Source organism: Carettochelys insculpta, chromosome 29 (genome assembly GCF_033958435.1).
Source record: "Carettochelys insculpta isolate YL-2023 chromosome 29, ASM3395843v1, whole genome shotgun sequence".
NCBI lineage: Eukaryota > Metazoa > Chordata > Testudines > Carettochelyidae > Carettochelys > Carettochelys insculpta.
In genome coordinates this window covers 1,306,780-1,324,311 of record NC_134165.1, presented here as the reverse complement: position 1 = coordinate 1,324,311, position 17,532 = coordinate 1,306,780, and the positions used below count along the sequence as shown (strand labels likewise).

General features: G+C 64.1%; 2 protein-coding genes across 3 annotated transcripts in view; one reads left to right on the top strand and one right to left on the bottom strand.

Annotated features, from left to right (window-relative positions):
- The window catches only part of SLC44A2 (solute carrier family 44 member 2 (CTL2 blood group)), a 38,441-nt gene extending 31,371 nt beyond the window's left edge, over nucleotides 1-7,070 (bottom strand). For both annotated transcript variants that reach the window (XM_074979464.1, XM_074979466.1), the window contains exon 1: nucleotides 6,985-7,070. In XM_074979464.1, coding sequence (XP_074835565.1) covers nucleotides 6,985-7,024 — 40 coding nt within the window. In that variant the 5' untranslated portion in view covers nucleotides 7,025-7,070. The remainder of the gene's footprint in view (nucleotides 1-6,984) is intronic.
- A 3,778-nt stretch (nucleotides 7,071-10,848) lies between these two features.
- Nucleotides 10,849-17,060, top strand: AP1M2 (adaptor related protein complex 1 subunit mu 2). Its single transcript, XM_074979769.1, has 12 exons — nucleotides 10,849-11,158; nucleotides 11,691-11,847; nucleotides 12,057-12,124; nucleotides 12,536-12,666; nucleotides 13,036-13,183; nucleotides 13,596-13,722; nucleotides 14,120-14,262; nucleotides 14,497-14,568; nucleotides 15,069-15,227; nucleotides 15,702-15,827; nucleotides 16,564-16,639; nucleotides 16,871-17,060. The coding sequence occupies exons 1-12, from the start codon at nucleotides 11,117-11,119 to the stop codon at nucleotides 16,888-16,890; spliced, it is 1,269 nt and encodes a 422-aa protein (XP_074835870.1). The 5' UTR covers nucleotides 10,849-11,116; the 3' UTR covers nucleotides 16,891-17,060.
- Nucleotides 17,061-17,532: the final 472 nt, after the last annotated feature.

Below are 17,532 nucleotides of genomic sequence, written 5' to 3'. Positions count from 1 at the left end.
ATTTCCTGGTGCCCCAAGTGGCAGGGTGCCGTGTATTGGAGGGAGGCCCTGCGCCACGGGTGCTGCTCCGAGGAGGAGAGCAGCATCCTGGCAAGCACAACCCGCTCGATAGGTAACGAAGTGGGAGCTGGCTCAGCTCGGGCGCTAATTAAAAGGGACGGATGCCGCCAGCTTTCATCTGCCATTCAGCCGGGATCAAAGGGGCGCTCGACAGCGCACACGGTCCCAGAGACAGTGCCGGGAGGCCGGGAGCTCGCAGAGCCCCTCTCCCCAGCTGGGACACAGCCCGCTCCTTCTGGCCTGATGGGAACCCCTCCAAGGCCCCCAGGCCTCACATGCCTCTCACCGGTGTGGGTGCAGCCAGAGATCCTGGGTTAGCCGCCCTCGCGCTGTGCAGCTACAAGTATCACAAGGGCGACTTGTTCTCTCTGGCACCCACTGCTCCTGCAGCGCCTGCGCTGGGCGGGGGTGCGAGGAAAGAAGAGCCGAGTTCTTTGGAAAGCCCTCAGCAGCTCACACCCACCCGTCCTCCCTCCCACTGCAACGGGGATGTTGTGTGGCTTGTTTTGTAAATGGAGAGTTCACTGCCTAGGGGAGTGGGGGATCTATGCTCCCCCACCCTGCCCCACAGCACACATCCCCACCCCATCCCCCACCCTGCCCCACCCCCACCCCTCTGCCCATCCCCCACCCTGCCCCTCAGCCCCCCACTGCTCTGCCCATCCCCCCACCGAGCCTCACCCCACCACTCTGCCCATCCCCCACCCTGCCCCACAGCCCCCCCACCGCTGTGCCCATCCTCCAACCCTGCCCCACAGCCCCACCCCCACTGTTCTGCCCATCCTGCCCCACAGCCCCTGCTGTCCCACCCCCACAGCTGTGCCCACCCCCCAGCCTACCCCCCAGCCCCTGCTGTCCCAGCCCTGCCCCCACAGCTTTGCCAATGCTTCACCAATAGTCTCATCCTGCCTCCTGGCTGGACTCTGCCAATGCCCTTTGCTCCATTCCTGCAGCCTCCTTGTTCCCCTTGGCACCGGCCTGCAGGGCACCACCAGGTCTCCCAGCTCCACCCCAGCAGGGCCCAGACTCTCTCCCCTGAGCTGACCAGACAGTGAGTGGCCTGTGACTGTCCTCTTTCTGGGGCCACCAGTATCCCAGCATGCAGTGCTCCCTCCCCACTGCAGTGGCTCTCCCCTGGGCTGGGAATCCCTTCCAGCTCCGTGGTGCCCATACGCTTTCCCTTCGCTGTGCGTGGCCAACTGCACAGCGCTGTGCAGCACAGCGCCTTGCCTGAGCCACACACGGAGCGCCCTCCCCTCCGCCTGCCCCACCACTCCCGGGACACGTCTGTGGGGGCAGCTCCCGCGGCGCAAACCCACGCGCAGTGGAGCTCCAGCAGGGGGGCGGCTTGTGTGGTGGGCGGGACGCTGGCAAGTCACCAGCAGTTTGCGGGGGGACGGCGCCTGGCTCCGGGGGGCTGTGGCCATCTTTAAATTTCTTTTGGACACCCCAGTCTAGCTGACACAAAGCTGCTAGTAGACCAGGGGCTCTTGACTGGCTTGGGTCAGAGGCCCCCTGGCCCAGGCAGCCACCCCTCTGTGTGCCCCAGGGGATTGGAAGGACAGGTTCCCCAATTCCAGCTTCCGCAGGCTCTGAGCTATCACTTGGGGCCCTTCCTACAATCAGCAGCTCCTCCTGCCACACCCCGGACTGTGCCTGCAGTGAGGACAGAGGCCTTGAGACCCCTGGCCAAGGGGCACCCAGTGGCAGGGGTATGGTGCATGGGCAGATGAGCTGCAACTAAGGGTGCAGAGGTGCTGCAGCACCCACTGATCTCCTGTGGTTTGCATGCTTTGCAGGGTGTTGAGTTTGGTTCCATGATTCTCAGCATCCCGACTTGCCCCCGTTCCAGTGCCCCTGGGCGAGGGGTCGCCCTGACACAGGGCCCGCTCTGGGCGTACACAGAGGAGGCCAGTCTCCAGAGCTGCCAGCCTGGCACTGCCCTCTGCTATCAACACTTCCGGCCCCATTGCGAGAAAATCAACCGGCTGGCCCCACGGGAGCACAAGTCATCTGGCGGGGAAAGCATGTGAGCCGTGTGGCTTGTAACAGGATGCTAGCGCAGACAGCTGAACGAGCAGCCTGGCTTGCACCAAGTGGCCGTGCCAGGACCAGACCCCTCTGATGCTGGAGCTTCCTCGCATGGTCCCAGCGCCTCAGACCAGTGCCTGCATGCAGCCCCAAACTGCCAGCCATTTGCTCGCTGGCCTCTGGTGCCCTGACGGGTGCCAGGGTGGCCAGCTGGCATGTGAACCGGGCAGCTGAGAGCCTGCCTCTGCCATTTCTGCCTAACAGCCGGTTCCAAGCTGGTCGGTGGCATGTGTGTGGCAAAAAAGCAGAGGCCTAGCACAAGTTTGGTCAAGCGATAGCCTGGCCTGAAAGGAGGGATGGGAGCTAGGCTGAAGGTGTGCAGAGAAGAGAGCCAATGCTTCTCGAGTACTGGTAATGCCAAGCCGCTTCGAGATAAGCCAGACCCAGGCGGTGCCGGCTCCTGTTAGTTAGGAGCGCGAGCTTTGACGTTTGTCTGTTTCTAAGTCATGTGACTGTTGTCTTCTTTACTTGTAAAAGAATATCCATCTGCCCCACTTGGTGTTCGGGGAGACACCCACCACTGGCTGGGGGGCTCTGTCAGCTGGGGTTCTCCCCTGCAGCTGCTTGTATGTTCTAATGAAGAGTCTCTGACAGTTTCTAAGCAAACGCAGAGTGAAGCTTTGTTTCTCCCACACATGGCAGGGGCTGGGGCTTGCCTGGGTCTCCCCCCACGTTTTCTGCCCTTCAGAGCAATCTGTGGGTTGACTCCTCTGTTTTGCTGACACAGCTCCTGCCTTGCTCAGATCCCCTCTCCCTGCGTCAGCTCTTAGTATCCCAGCTAGGGCACGAGCCCACTGAGAGAGAGAAGAGGCACCTCCTGCAGCTGGGCCAAGCTCTGCAGCCTTGGCTCACCAGGGTCTGAACCTCTGGGAACAGAACAGCACCCAACAGATAGATAATCCCTCGCCCCCAACCCCTTTGGGTGCAGCTCTCCGCAGGGCACACAGGGATCGGGTCTGTCTGTCCCTGCAAAATTGCCCCTCCCTCGGTCCCACCAGACACAGAACCTGTGGCAGTGTACTATTAAACAGCACCCAATGCTCCACCCCAGAAGCAGCTGCATTATCTCACGGGCACAACAGTTCCTGTGCAGCTGGTTGGCAAAGTCCTTTGCATCCCCCTCCCCCCCACAGTAGGTATGTGATCCTGACTATGGAGTGAGGAAGAGGTGAGATTAGGGTTCAGTGAAGGGCTGTACCTTCACATTGCTCTCTGTCCTTCCTGCTCCTAGCTCCATGGAAGGGCTGGGCTGCCCCTTGGAACGCAGCAACGCTGGCAGTGAAAAGCCACAAGGATGGAAACTTCGTGAACTCCCTCCCTGGGCAAAGGGCCCAGCCCGTCCCTGGGGAGCAAGAGGCTCTGTGGCCCACCCTGTCCACAACTATAGCAGGGAGGAATCTCTGACTCCTCTGTAGTCTGGAACCCAGCCCTCTGGGCGGCCAGGGGAGCAAACTCCCTTCGTAGCCTGTTGGCAGCCCAGATATGAAACGCTACAGGGGCTGCGTCCCAGGCCTCAGAGACACGTATTCTTGCTCCAGAATGGCCCCTCCCAGGCTGTCCCTGTTGCGAACACAGCCCCTGGATCTGGATTCTTCATCTCCCACCAGCTCTGAATTTGCTCCAGATCCTGAATCCAGCCCTGATGCTCCCCTTCCCCCCACCCTGGGGCAGGAGGCAGGACGCCACCTGGCCTTGGAGAGCCCCTGCAGAGACAGATGCATCCCCCATAAATACCTCTGCCGCCCTCCCACCTGCTGCCCTCTCCCCCAGGGCCAAGCCAGCCTGGCACAGTCAGGCGAGGCCTCCCCTCCTCTGCAGTAGGGCATTTCTCCCACCCCAGGAAGGTGACTCTATCCCTCTACCAGGCCAGGCACTGGCTGCGGTGGATGGATAAGGCTGAGTGTCCCACACACTCATCAAGGGTGAGACTGAGAGTGAGCAAACCCCATGTGACATGCTGGGCACGTTGGTCAGCCCACTGGAAGGGGCCCAGATAGCAGGTGATGGGTGCGGGGGGGGCACCTATCAGGAGCGCAGGAATCTACTGAGAAGATTGTGGTCCTGACCCCGGTGTGCCAAGCACATCCGCCCTCACCTCTTGGACCAGGAGTCAGAGAATCCTGGAAGGGACCTCAGGAGGTCATCAAGTCCAGCCCTCTGCCCAAAGCAGGCCCAGGCCCAGTCCCAGCCCCAGCTAAGTCCTCCCAGCCAGGGCTTTGTCAAGCTGGGATTTAAACACCTCCAGGGATGGAGATGCCACCTCCTCCCCAGGTAGCCCGTCCCAGACCTATTAGTTTTTCCTAGTATCCAACTTTGACCTTCCCCTGCTGCAACTTGAGACCATTGCTCCTTGTTCTGACGTTTGCCGCCACTGAGGACAGCCTCTTTCCAGCCTCTCTGGAACCCCCTGCCGGGAGTTGAAGGCTGCTGTCAAATCCCCCTCACCCTTCTCTTCCACAAACTAAAGCAGCCAAGATCCCTCAGCCTCTCCTCATGTCATGTGCTTCAGCCCCCGAATCAGCTTGGTTGCCCTCCGCTGGACTCTCCGCAGTGTGTTCTCATTCCTTCTATAGTGGGGGCCCCAGGACTGGATGCAACGTTCCAGGTGTGGCCTCACCAGCGCCGAATAAAGGGGAATAATCACTTCCCTAGGTCTGCTGGCAACGCTTCTCCTAAGGCCCCCCAGTACGCCGTTAGCCCTCTTGGTGACAAGGGCACACTGCGGGCTCATATCCAGCCTCTCATCCACTGTATCCCCAGGTCCTTTTCTGCAGACCTGCTGCTAAGCCAGTCGGTCCCCAGCCTGTAACAGTGCTCGGGATTCTTCTGCCCCAAGCACACTTGTCCTTGTTGAACCTCATCAACCCCAAGCCTCCACTGTGTCTAGGTCTCCCTGGACCCGATCCCTACCCTGCCCTGCAGCCTATCAACCAGCGTCATCCGCTAATTTCCCGCTGTGTCCATATGCCCCAGTGCCCACCACCTGCCCTGGGGCCCTCCCAGCGCCCAGTCAGCGATGTCTGCACAGGAGCATGGACCAGGGATTCCCAACATGGGGCCAGACCCGGGGAAGTTCCGTTCACACCAGTGCGCTAAAAATAGCAACACGTCCAGGACAGCGGCTCAGGCCAGCCCCCTACCACCATCCTGTCCACGGTCCCAGGGGCATAGCCAGGTGGCTAGCCCAGCCCAGCCCAGCCCCCCCAGGCCACACACCAGCTGCAGCAGAGCCAGGGATCACTTCCCCATGGGCTGTGTAGATGTGCTTGCAGGCTCTGTCTTCACTGCACAGAGCACGTCTGGGCCAGAGTTACCCCGCCCAGTGGATACAGAGCACGGGCCTGGCTGCTCCTCGCTGAGCTGACCCCACTAGCCCCAAGGAAGGAGAGAGCCCTGTCTCTGGCCCAGCACGCCAGCCCTCTCTGAGCCAGGAAGCCTCCTCCACTGCATTCAGGCTGGCTCCAGCTGCAGCATTTCTTTCAGAGAGAACAAACACCCCCGACACCAGCCGCAACATTGGCAAAGGCTGAAACGGCAGCAACAGCCCTGTGGGTCTGGGACTGTCTTGTCACACTCAGAGTGTGACCCTGATCTTGGCCGGGGTCTGAGCAGTGCCTGGCACAACTGGGCCCTGATCTTGGCTGGGGTCTGGGCAGTGCCCGGCACAACCGGGCCCTGATCTCGGCTGGGTCTGGGTAGTGCCTGGCTCAAAGGCTCTCCCTTCAGGACTGAAGCTCTGGCGGGCACAGGGGTATTGTTAACACACTACTCCAGGGACCAGGCAGGCAGAGGTGGGGGGCTGCCCAGGGCTGTGGAGTGAAGGGGAGAGCGGCTGTCAGTGCTGCTAGTGCAGGACAGCAGGGGGTGAAGGCCAGCCCATGCCTGGGGGCGCTGCCCTGGCACATCACAGCTCCCCCAAGGCTGTTACACAGGGTGTGCCGCAGGCCCAGCCACCCCTCCCACGTGCCACTCTGGGAGGAAGGAAACACGCAAGTGGAGCTGGGGGGGAAGCCCAGGGCACTGCCGGAGGCTGTGAGAGAAAACGCGGGGGCGGGGGTGGGGGCGTGCAGCCAAGCCCAGCGCTGGCTGGGATGAACAGGCTCTGGGGAGCCTCACCCCAGGACTGGGACACTGGGGACAGCTTGGTGGCCTGGAATGGGGGGCGGGAGGACGGTCGTATTACATCACATATCGGGGCTTCAGCCCCCATCTGCACCCCTTAGCGTGTGTGCGCTGCTCCGGGGCTGCTTTCAGGGGACTCCCTGAGAAGGGGAGCCCCGGAGCGCCCAACAGGGCCCTGTTCTTGGCCAGGCTCTGGGCGGCGCCCGGCCCGCGGGGACCCCGATCTCGCCTGGGCTCTGGGCGGCGCCCGGCCCGCGGGGGCCCCGATCTCGCCCTGGCACAGCTTTGGGGCTCCCCCTTCCCTGGGCCGAGCTGAGGCGGTTCTGTTCCTAGAGGCCTTTGCACCAGCCGGGGATGTCGCTTTGAAAGCGCTGAGCCGAGCACAGCCCCGCCCAAGGCCCAGTGTCCATCTCCCCATCACAGGGGCCCAACTCCCCGCCAGCTCCAGCCTTCGCCCCGCTCGACGGCCCCGGGTGTGGCCCCCCGACAGCTCCCGGGACCAGACCCGCGGCGGGAGCTGAGCCCCTCTGGCGCCTCCACTTCGAGACCAGGCAGCTGCGTCGGGGCTCTAAGCAGAAACGGCCGGGGGGGCACCGGGGATCCCCCGCGCTCAGCCCAGCGGGCGGCGGCCCCTCCGGCCGTGGGGAAGGGCCCGATCCTGGGCAAAGCGCCCGATCCGCGCGGCCGGGACCCAGCCCCGAGCCCCCTTACCGTAAGCCGCGCTCGCCTCCTTCCTGCCCGGCTCCTTCATCGCTGGCCCGGGCCCCGTGCTGCAGCGCCGCGGCTCGCCAGACACAGCCCCGGGGCTGGCGGGGAGGGGCCGGGGCTGGGGCGGGGTTTGCGGACGCGGCACGGCTCGCCTGGGTTCTCGGCGGGGCCTCGGGGCTGCCCGGACCGCACGTCCCGGACCCTGCTAGGCGAGCCGCCTGCCGGGGGGGCTTGAGCCCGCTGGGGCAGGGCCATATAGCCCCATAGCGGCGCCATCCAGCCATCCGTCCACGTGGCCCCATATCCCGCCTCCTGCTGCCTGGGGCTGGACCCATCAGTCGCCGGGAGCAGCTCGGTCCATATAGGCCAGTATGAGACCTCCAGGCATTACAGCCCAGTGCTTCCTCTTCTCCCGGCCCAGCTCTGCGCCTGGGTTTGAGCTCTCCCTGCCAGCTAGGCCCGGTCTGGGCCACCATGGGGCCATAGAGCCCTGCACCCTCTTTCTGCCCGGCAGGATCAAGCCATTACCGGCCTCCTCCCAGCCCAGGCTGGAGGAAATACAACCCGGAGGAGCATCAGGCAGGGACCCGAACAGCCCTGTGGCAGCAGCAGGGAGCAGTTGCTTAGGGGACCAGAGGGCGAGGCCCCAGACCTGGGTATCCCCAGGGAGGTACAGTCCACACCTCTGGTTCTGCTGCCCTGTGCAGACTGTTGCAGGTGGATATAGTCCTGTAGCCCAAGGCCTGTCAGGACCTATTGGTTTCCATGGGCCTATATAGCCTGATAGCCACACTATATTGGATGAAGACTGGGACTGGGGTTGTGGGGGAGGCTATGGGGCTGGGGAGGAGCCCTGGGGGAGGCTATGGGGCCAGGGTGGGGCCCTGGAGCCTTGGGGAGGTTATGGGGCTGGGGAAGCAATGGGGCCAGGGTGGGGCCCTGGGGTCTGGGAGAGGCTATGGGGCTGGGGAGGAACCCTGGGGGAGGCTATGGGGCCAGGGTGGGGCCCTGGAGCCTGGGAGAGGTTTTGGGGCTGGGAAAAAGCCCTGCGGGGGGAGCCCTGGAGGAGGTTATGGGGCCAGGGAGGAGCCCTGAGCCCTGGGGGAGGCTATGGGGCTGGGGAAGCTATGGGGCCAGTGTGGGGCCCTGGGGCGGCTATGGAGATGGGGAGGAGCCCTGAGGGAGGCTATGGGGCAGGGAGATTAGCAGCCTTGCAGCACCTCTCAACGCATCACTCCACACAGTTTGATTTTTTTCAGTGAAAACTCATTGTGAATTTCACCCCTTGTATCAACTCCTCCGGGGGTCACCGCTGGGCCCTGAGCACCGGCCCCTCGGACCCAGCCCAGGGCGCCCTCTCGTTTTTAACAACTGTGAGTGGAATTAATTTTGTTCTGTGCACGGAGGCAGGTGCGGCTCTGCACCACCCATAGACACCCCGACTGCTGGCTGGGGACGCTCTGTCAATCAGATGGGCGGTACCTGAATCTCCCCTGGGCGGTCGCCCCAGTGCTGGGCTGACAGGGAACGCTGCTGTTCCAGGTGTTCCACCCGGGGGTTAGACGCCAGCCTGCTCCTCCTGGAGTCTCAGCAGCGCCAGCCGCTCTCTCCGGCCCGCGGGTGCCATTCACTTTCCATGTGCTACTCGGCCTGTGATCCTGGGCTGGTAGGACAAGAGCTCCCAACCACAGCCCCACCCAGGTGCTGCCCCTGGGAGCCAGCAATGCTTGTGGGAAGCCTGGCAGCGAGTCCTGCCAGCACTGCGCTATCCAGCCTGGAGTTGGCCTCGGTGCGACCTCCGATTACCCTAGGCTGGGCCCCGGCATGCGGCAGGCACGTGCCAAAATCTGCACTGTGCCCTTACGGAGATGGCCAAGCTCCGAGGGCTCAGCTCCGGAGACAGGCTTAGGGCTTGGCAGCCCTGGGCTCACGCTGCCCAGCACAGAGCGATTGCCTGGCTCAGCTTTCTTCCTGAGCTCGCCCTCATTAGATCTGTATCACAGCCGTGCTGAGAGACCCCGGCCAAGCTCAGGGCGCTGTCGTGCTGGGCGCTGGCCAGACCCCGGCCGAGCTCAGGGCCCCATCACGCTGGGCGTGGAGCAGACAGTCAGTCCCTATGTCCAATTGAAACAGACAGCCCAGGCCGAGCAAAGAACAGCAGGACCCTCCTCCGTATTTAACAGAGGGAGAGATGCAGGGACAGGCCCAAGGGTCCCCAGGAGAGTTGGGGGCAGAGCTCAGAACAGTCTCTAGATCTCTTGGGTCTGACCCCAGCGCCTCAGCCACCAGCCCATCCTCCCTCCCTGCCCCGTCTCTGCTCTGTGCTGCCAGCCCTTCACTGGTCCCAGCACCCCGTGGTCCCCCCCACCTCTCTGACTCCACCAAAGCACCCCCAGCCCCTGGGGATCAGGCACAGCAGAGCACATCAGTGGAAACAGGTTCCCTGGGTCCCTGAGAGGACACACCAGCGCTCCCTGCCTCCTTGCTCGGGAAACATGTCTCGACTTGCTTCCCTTCCAGCCCGTGGGCTTGGGATCCCTCAGGAAAGTGCGGGGGGACCAGGCCCTGCTGGCTTGGGAAGGGGGTGGGTCCTGCCAGCCTGAGGGGCATCTTTGCTTTCAGGATCCGGGCGCCCCATTAGCCTGGAAGACAGCTCAGGTACAAGGGAACCTGGGGCCTGGATGCTGGGGTCCCTCCATAGGGCTGGTGCCAGGGAGGAGATGCTCAGAGCACAGCCGAGACCCTGGAGCAGCAGCCCAGCCAGACGCCCACAAGGGCAAGGGACCCCCGCCCACACTACCAGCCTCAGGGCTGGGCTCTGCTCCCCCACCTCCGTTGGGTTTTATAATGGAATCAGGCCCCTGTGTGGCAGTGCCCGACGGGCAGAGCAGGGACCCTCCAGGAGCGCCACACCTGGCACAGCATGGGCACACCCAGCTCCCCAAACACAGCGATGGCTCTGCACACAAGGGGCTCCGGAGTGGTGACAGCACCCAGAGGCAGCCCCTCCCTGGCTGGCGAAGCAGGGCCTCCTGCCATGGGGGAGCAGGTCTCTGCTGAGGTCGCGGAGACGGCTGGGGGAGGCTGTTCCTGCCTCCCTAGAAGCCAGAGTGAGGAACCCCAGGGAGCGCCAGGCCACGGCTGGGCCACGGAGGGAGCTGGCAGACCCAGCACCTGCCACAGTGCATCACAGACAGAGAGGGCTAATGGGTGGAGTGCTGGGCTGAGACTCCGGACACCTGGGTTCTGTTCCTGGCCCTGCTGGCAGAGTGGGCAAGAAGCATCCCGCCCTGGGCCTCTATTTTCTCACCAGGCCTTTGGGTATTTATGGACTTTCATGGTGTGTCTGGGCAGCGCCTGGCCCGACGGAGCCCTGATCTCAGCCGGGGTCTGGGCAGCGCCTGGTACCAGGGCTCTCCAATGCTGATCAGGCTTCTAGATGCTCCTTTGAGAATCTTCCACAGGAGAGGGACTCAGACACATGGGCTCCCTTGGCGCCCAGCTGTAGCTGGCCCCAGTGGCCCTATGCATTCCCGGGCACCCATGTCCTTCTGCCTCCTGCCCTGCAACAAGCCGCCTTTGGCGCCTGGAGTCCGAGTCAGAGACCTGCAGCACAGCCCGGCACGGAGGAGGTGGCCCTGGCCCTGCTGGCCCAGGCCAGCCCATTGTCTCCCGGCCTGCGGAATTCGTGGCAGGCCAGAGCAGGGCCAGGCGTTGGGGGAGGGGCTGCTGCCCTTTCCTGCCCCCCTTCACCCACCCCCCTTCCACAATGCCCCCAGACTCCGCCCCCCACGTGGGCTCTGCTGCCCCCACCCCGCGTGCTGAGCAGGGGGAGCAGCTTAGGGCCGGGCTAGGCACTGGGGCGGGGGGAGTTGCTGGACAGGACCCTTCCGCCCCCGGGAGAGGCGGCCCAGGGCCCAGGCCAGCTCGGGCCCTGCAGCGGCTGGGGGGCAGCCCCAGGTGGGGAGGCACGGCCGCGCTCTGGCCCAGTGCCCCTCCCCCGGGGGGGCCTCTCTGTCGGCGGAGCGGTGGCACTTCCCCTTTAAGGGCAGCTCACCTGTGGGCGCAGCTCCCTCACCTGGCCCAGGTGGCTCTGCGGGAGCCAGGAAGGAGGACGCCGCAGCTCGGCCGGATCATGTCCGCCTCCGCGGTCTTTGTCCTGGACCTCAAAGGCAAGGTGAGCCCTGCGGCCCCGATCCCCGGCCCAGGGGACGAGCCCATGGCCCCGCAGCCCGGCCTGGGCCTGGAACCCAGGAGTCCGGGGCTTAGGCCTGTACTAAGGCCGAGAGCCGGGGGGGAACCCAGGCTCTAGTCCCTCCCCCACTCTGACGAGTAGGTGAGCTGGAGGGGGACAGGTGGGGGGTCCTGGGAAGCCGCAGCCAGGGGGTCCAGCCACCCCCCAGCCAGATCCGCGGCTCCAGCTGTACCCGGGGCGGACGGGGGGACAAGAAGCTCTGGACGGGCTGTCAGGTGGCTGTGGGGGGGCTCGCTGTCCCCCCCCCCACGGACAGTCCCCAGCCTGTGGCCTGGAGCAATGGAAAGCTACAGAGTTCTGGGCCTGTGCTGGAAGTGGGGGGGAAGTTTCCTGGGGGAGGCGGGGGCAGGGCTGGTGCTCCCCTGTGGGGTGTGGGGAGGGGTCCCTGTGGGGGGGGCAGGGAGGGGTCTCCCTCGGCCTGTCCCCAGACACCTTTGGCCGGTCTGTTCTGCAGCCGCTGATCAGCCGGAATTACAAGGGGGACGTGAGCATGGCGGAGATCGACCACTTCATGCCACTGCTGATGCAGAAGGAAGAGGAGGGGGCCCTGACGCCGCTGCTGAGCCATGGCAAAGTCCACTTCCTCTGGATTAAGCACACCAACCTGTACCGTATCCTACTGGCTGCCCCTGGCCTGGATCGGGCCCCGCCCAGATGGGAGGCCCCTGAGCTCTGGCTCCCCTGATCCCCAAACCGCTGGCTAGCCCCACCCAAGCCCTCTCCCGTGGGTGGGGATCCCTCTGGGGGCAAGGGGTGGGTGCGTGGGCACAACAGGGCACCTGCTCCCCGGGTGAGCCCCTTCCCTTAACCCGCCCTGCAGTGGTGGCCACCACCATGAAGAACGCCAATGCCTCACTGGTCTACGCCTTCCTCTACAAGGTGGTGGAGGTGAGTGGTGCAGGGAGGCTGGGCCTGGGGTGCTGCCTGGGGGGGCCTCCTGCTGGGGGACAGGCTGCAGCTTCTGTGTCACATGCTCACCTGTCTCCAGGCCCTGCCAGGCCCTTGAGTGGGGAGCAGGGAGAGGCTGGGAGAACCAGACATCTGGAGGGGCTGGCAGCAAATCTCTGGACATTGCAACTGTGCTGGATTCTGGAACCAAGAGCTCTGTGGGTCCCCCCTCCTGCTCGGGCTCACCCAGCTCGGTGTGATCCCTGAACAGATCACAGGTCCCCCGAGCTCCAGCTGGGCCGCGTGTTACTCCAGGGGCACAGGGGGTTGTGGTCCTGCCGGGCCCCTGGGCAGAGGTGGCTGAGCGAGGGGGAGGTCTGAAGGGGCTGACGCTCCTGCCCCCTCCCCCAGGTGTTCTCCGAGTACTTCAAGGAGCTGGAGGAGGAGAGCATCCGAGACAACTTCGTCATCATCTACGAGCTGCTGGATGAGCTCATGGATTTCGGGTTCCCCCAGACGACCGACAGCAAAATCCTGCGGGAGTGAGTAACCTGCCGGGGCCAGCTGAGCCACGGGTCTGGGCCGGGCCTGTTCCATCCGTGTGTGGCATAAGTGCTCTGTGCATGGAGGCATGTGCGGACTTCCCCACCACGGCTGCCGGCTGTGGGTGCTCTGCTGATGAGCTGGGCAGCACCTGGGCCTGCCAAGTGCTCAGTGTCCGGGGAACAGGGGAGCCAGGGACAGGGCCAGCCCCGGGAAGGTAGCCAGTGGAAACAAAGTGCACGGAGAAGCTCCGGAAATGGAGACTGATCCCGAGAGGTTCCTGCTGGGTGTGTGGGGCTGGCCGGAGGGGCGATGGGATCTCTCTGCCGGGGAGAAGATGGGCTCTTCTGAATGGGCCTTGCCCCCAGGTACATCACCCAGCAAGGGAACAAGCTGGAGAGCAGCAAGTCCCAGGTGCCCCCCACCGTCACCAACGCTGTCTCCTGGCGCTCCGAGGGCATCAAGTACAAGAAGAACGAGGTCTTCATCGATGTCATCGAGTCGGTGAACCTGCTGGTGAGCACAGCCGGGGGCGGGGGCAGAGAGATGCCCCCAGCTAGAGCCAGCTCCAGCCTGGGCTCCCTGCTTGGCCAGCGGCTGCCTGGGCTCCCTGCCCCTGCCTGCCTGGAGTGCTGCATGTGTTGGGGCTGCCGCAGGCCCCGGGGGGCAGAGCCCGACAGCACCAAGCATGTGTCTAGCTCTCAAGTCAGCATGGGAGAGGGGCCCTCCTGGGGGGTCTCACTCGTTGTTTTCCATCATGTGGGGAATACATTTTGTTCCGTGCCCAGAGGCGCGTGTGATGTGCCCCACGCCGGTGGCGCTCCGCTCCCCAGCTGTGCGGCCCCGACTCTCCCCGGGTGGCTGCGCCAGTGCTCAGTGTATGGGGGACGCTGGTCCTCACTGCCCCTGCCCCTGCCCCCGCCCCCAGGTGAACAGCAACGGCAGCGTGCTGCTCAGCGAGATCGTGGGCACCATCAAGCTGAAGGTGTTCCTCTCCGGTATGCCTGAGCTGCGCCTGGGCCTCAACGACCGCGTGCTCTTCGAGCTGACAGGGCGTGAGTACCTGGGGGCCCCGCTGTGCCCCTCCTGCCTGGGCAGAGAGCACCATTGCGGGGGCTGTCTGCACCCCCAGTACACCTAGGGGGGGAACTCCCTCTCCTGCCAAGGCAAGCGTGGAGGTGCACCAGCACTGGAGACGTGGGTGCTGGCTCTCTGCTAAGCCACTGGGCATAATTTGGGCATCTCTTGGGCGGCTGCCCTGGGGCTCGTCTTACAGGAACATTGGCTGCCCCCTTGAGTTATTGTAGGTCCTACAATAAACTGTGCCTTGGTTTTCAGTTTCATATTATAGACCAGTAGGCTGCTAGCGTGTGTGGGGCTCCCAGGGTCCAGCTGTCCCCGAAGGCCTTTCGCTGCCCTCCCCGCAGCTCCCCCCTCTGCTCGGTGTTCCAGGGGGCAAGAACAAGTCCGTGGAGCTGGAGGATGTGAAGTTCCACCAGTGCGTCCGTCTGTCCCGCTTTGACAACGACCGCACCATCTCCTTCGTCCCGCCCGATGGAGACTTTGAGCTCATGTCCTACCGGCTTAACACGCAGGTGGGCAGGGGCGGGCCTGGCGCCGGGCACGTCTGGTGCTAGGGGGAGTACGGCTGGGAGCCAGGACTCCTGGGTTCTCTTCTGGCTCTGGGAGGGGAGTGGGGGCTGGTGGATAGAGGAGGGTGAGGGCTCCTGGGTTCCCTCTCTGGCTCTGCCTGGGGGGACCCTGAGTAACTCCATGCCCTGCTTCCTGGGGTGTGTGTGCCTGACTGCGCTGTCTCTCCCTGTGGAAAGGTGAAGCCCCTCATCTGGATTGAGTCGGTCATCGAGAAGTTCTCCCACAGCCGCGTGGAGATCATGGTTAAGGTGAGCCCCCAGGCCAGGGGAGGGGACCTTGAGCCATTTTCACACCCCTGCGCTGGCATGGTGCACAGCCTCACCTGGGGCTGCACTCTGCCCTCCCTCTCCCAGGCACTGAACACCAGGCCGGGGGGGCTGGGGCTCACCCATGCTCTACTGGGGAAGGGTGGCCTAGTGGGCAGGGCACTCCCCTAGACTCATGGGGCCTGACTTCAATTCCATGCATGAGCCAGTGTAGCTCACCGGGGCTGTGCCTCCGTTTCCCGACCTGGATATCAGGATAACGTTGCCCTTCCTTCTGGGGACAGGAGGGTGACTGTGTGGCTGGGGCAGGCACCCAGACAGGAGACCTTCCCACCTGTGCCCAGCCCTACTAGCTGATGATGAGCACCACCAATGAACTCAGCTGTGGAGGCTGCTGTCCTCCCCAGCCAGCACTGCGCAGGGGCTGCTGAGCTGGGGAAAGGGGATCTCCTGACCCTGCGTTCCTCCCTTGCCCTGGGAAGGCGAAAGGCCAGTTCAAGAAGCAGTCGGTAGCCAATGGCGTGGAGATCTCGGTCCCCGTCCCCAGCGACGTCGACTCCCCCAAGTTCAAGACCAGCATTGGCAGCGCCAAGTACATGCCCGAGAAAAACGTTGTCATCTGGAGTATCAAGTCCTTCCCGGTGAGTGAGCCCTCCTGCCCTTTGAGACGGGGGAGGGGCTGGCATCGAGATGCTTGGGTTCTCCGCCTGCAAGGGTAGTGGGGTCTACTGGTTAGAGCAGGCGTGAGTTGGTGCCCAGACGCCTGGTTTCTCTCCTTGGCTCCAGGAAGGGAGTTAGATCTAGTGGTCAGAATGAAAGCCGGAGGGTTGGGATGCAGGACTCCTGGGGTCTCTCCCTGGCTCTGGGAAGGCAGTGGAGTCTAGTGGTTAGAATGGAAACTGGGAGCCAGGACTCCTGGGTTATCACTTTGGTTCTGCCACTGATTTGCTAAGTAGCCTTGGCTGGGGCCTGTCCCTGCTGCCTGTCTCAGCTGAATTGACCCCCTTTGTCGGCTGGCTGGTCCTAGGCACGTGGTGGTGGTGGTGCGGGGGGGGGTGCGCCTGCAGTAATCAGCAACCTCAGGTTCCCCATGAGGGCCATGCCCGTCTCTGCAGGGCGGGAAGGAGTTCCTGATGAGGGCCCACTTTGGGCTGCCCAGTGTGGAGAAGGAGGAGGTGGAGGGGCGGCCGCCTATTGCTGTCCGCTTTGAGATCCCCTACTTCACTGTCTCAGGGATCCAGGTAAGCAGGGGGGGGGGGGCGGGGGGGGGGCTGGGCTGGGCTGGGGAGGATGCGGGGCTGGGGGCTGTGTGCGTGGGGAGGTGAGAACTAGGGGATGGGGTGGGTGAAGCCCTGGGGGCAGTGTTATACCCTTTCCTGTGCCCATCTCTTGTAGGGACCCCCACCCGGCTCACGGGCCAAGCGGCAGCACCCTCCTTCCTCTGTGGGAGAGGAGCGGGGGCTGGGCCGGGGCAGAGGTGCTGACTCAGTGAGCCGATGCCCCTCCTCGCACCCCCATGTTGTGCTGAAATTGGCTGTTCCCATGTTATGGCCGGGACCGTGGGCGAGTGACCCTGGGAGCCTCCCAGGACTGCAGCCCCGTTGCCAGGAGTGGGCTCCTGTCGGGGGCTAAGGGAAGCAGCAGCTCTCCTGCTGGCTTTGAGAGGCAGGGAGGCTAGGGCTGGGCTGGGCTCTGCCGCGGCTCCTTGGACAAGCCTGTGCCTCAGTTTCCCCACATCACAAGGAGGGTGGGAATTGCCTGCTCCTGGGGGACTGACGGGGGGCAGTGTGCTCCTGAGCTCTCTGGAGGGCGGCGGCTGGAGAGGGGCCAGCTGGGAATGTCCCCCTGCTTGGTAAGCAGGAGGAGGGGATACAGCTTTGAGGGGGGCTGAAGCAGCCCCCCAGCTGTGGCAGTGGAGGGGGCCCTGGACCATCCCCACCACATAACCACCTGCCTTGTGCCCCCCCCCGCCCCCAGGTTCGCTACATGAAGATCATCGAGAAGAGCGGATACCAGGCACTGCCCTGGGTGCGGTACATCACCCAGAGCGGGGGTGAGTCACCAGAGTTGCCCAGCTGGTGGGGATTAGCTCAGGTCGGTCCCCTGGGGTCTCCCATCTCAGCCCTAGGGGGGAGGCTCCCTCTGTATCAGGCCCCTGGAGACAAGGCGTGTCTACTGCAGTGGGGGGGTTTCTGACACAGCAGGAGGGGTTGGGTGCGCTCTTGGAGCGGGAGGTTCCCCACACATGCTCCCTTTCCTATGCTTGTCTCCCTTCTCGTTCCAGCTTACCAGCTCCGCACCTAGTAAGCACCAGCTGGGCGGAGGGGTCCTGGCGCCCCTAGACTGGAGCACCTGTCCTGTGACTTGCTGCCTTCTGTCGGGCCCTGGGCTGAGATGATGGTGATGCTGAACAATCTGCCCTGGGCCTGGTCCTCTCTCCTGCCTTTTGTGTGTCAATTATAAAGAGAAAATGAAGCCAGTGTGGCTTAGTGGGTGGGTTCAGTGCTGGGGGGCGGGGGGAGAGGAGCTGCTGGGGCTCAGGGAGGGCCCCATTCTGCGGAACTGGGGTGGAGGTGCGGCCCTAGGCTCAGAGTTGGAATCAGTAAGGACTGCAAGGGAGGTGACTGAGACATCCCTGCTTCGGGCTGTGAGCCAGCCTTGGAGGGGGTGTGCGGGGGCCCCAGGACTCAGGGAGCTGGTGCTGCTGGGGCTAGGCCCTGGCCTTGGAAGAGGAGCAGGGGAGGAGGGGTGGGGGTGCACAAGAGGTCTGGCTGCTGGAGCCCTAGGGCAGAGGAGAGGCCTGTTTCCAGGGGGTGAAAGCTGCTGCCTTCTTCCCCCGCTGCTCCTAGCTCTGTTCCCCACAGCCGTGGGCTGAGCTAGCGTAGGAGCCGGCTGTGTCCAATGCCCACGGCTCTCCCAAGCCGGGCCCGAGGCCAGAGTATGTCA

Coding starts and splice junctions, on each gene's coding strand:
- AP1M2 (XM_074979769.1), top strand. CDS start 11,117: ATGTCCGCCTCCGCGGTCTTTGTCCTGGACCTCAAAGGCAAG. Junction 13,184..13,595: donor TCGAGTCGGTGAACCTGCTG/GTGAGCACAGCC, acceptor CCCCGCCCCCAG/GTGAACAGCAACGGCAGCGT. Junction 14,263..14,496: donor CCTACCGGCTTAACACGCAG/GTGGGCAGGGGC, acceptor CCCTGTGGAAAG/GTGAAGCCCCTCATCTGGAT.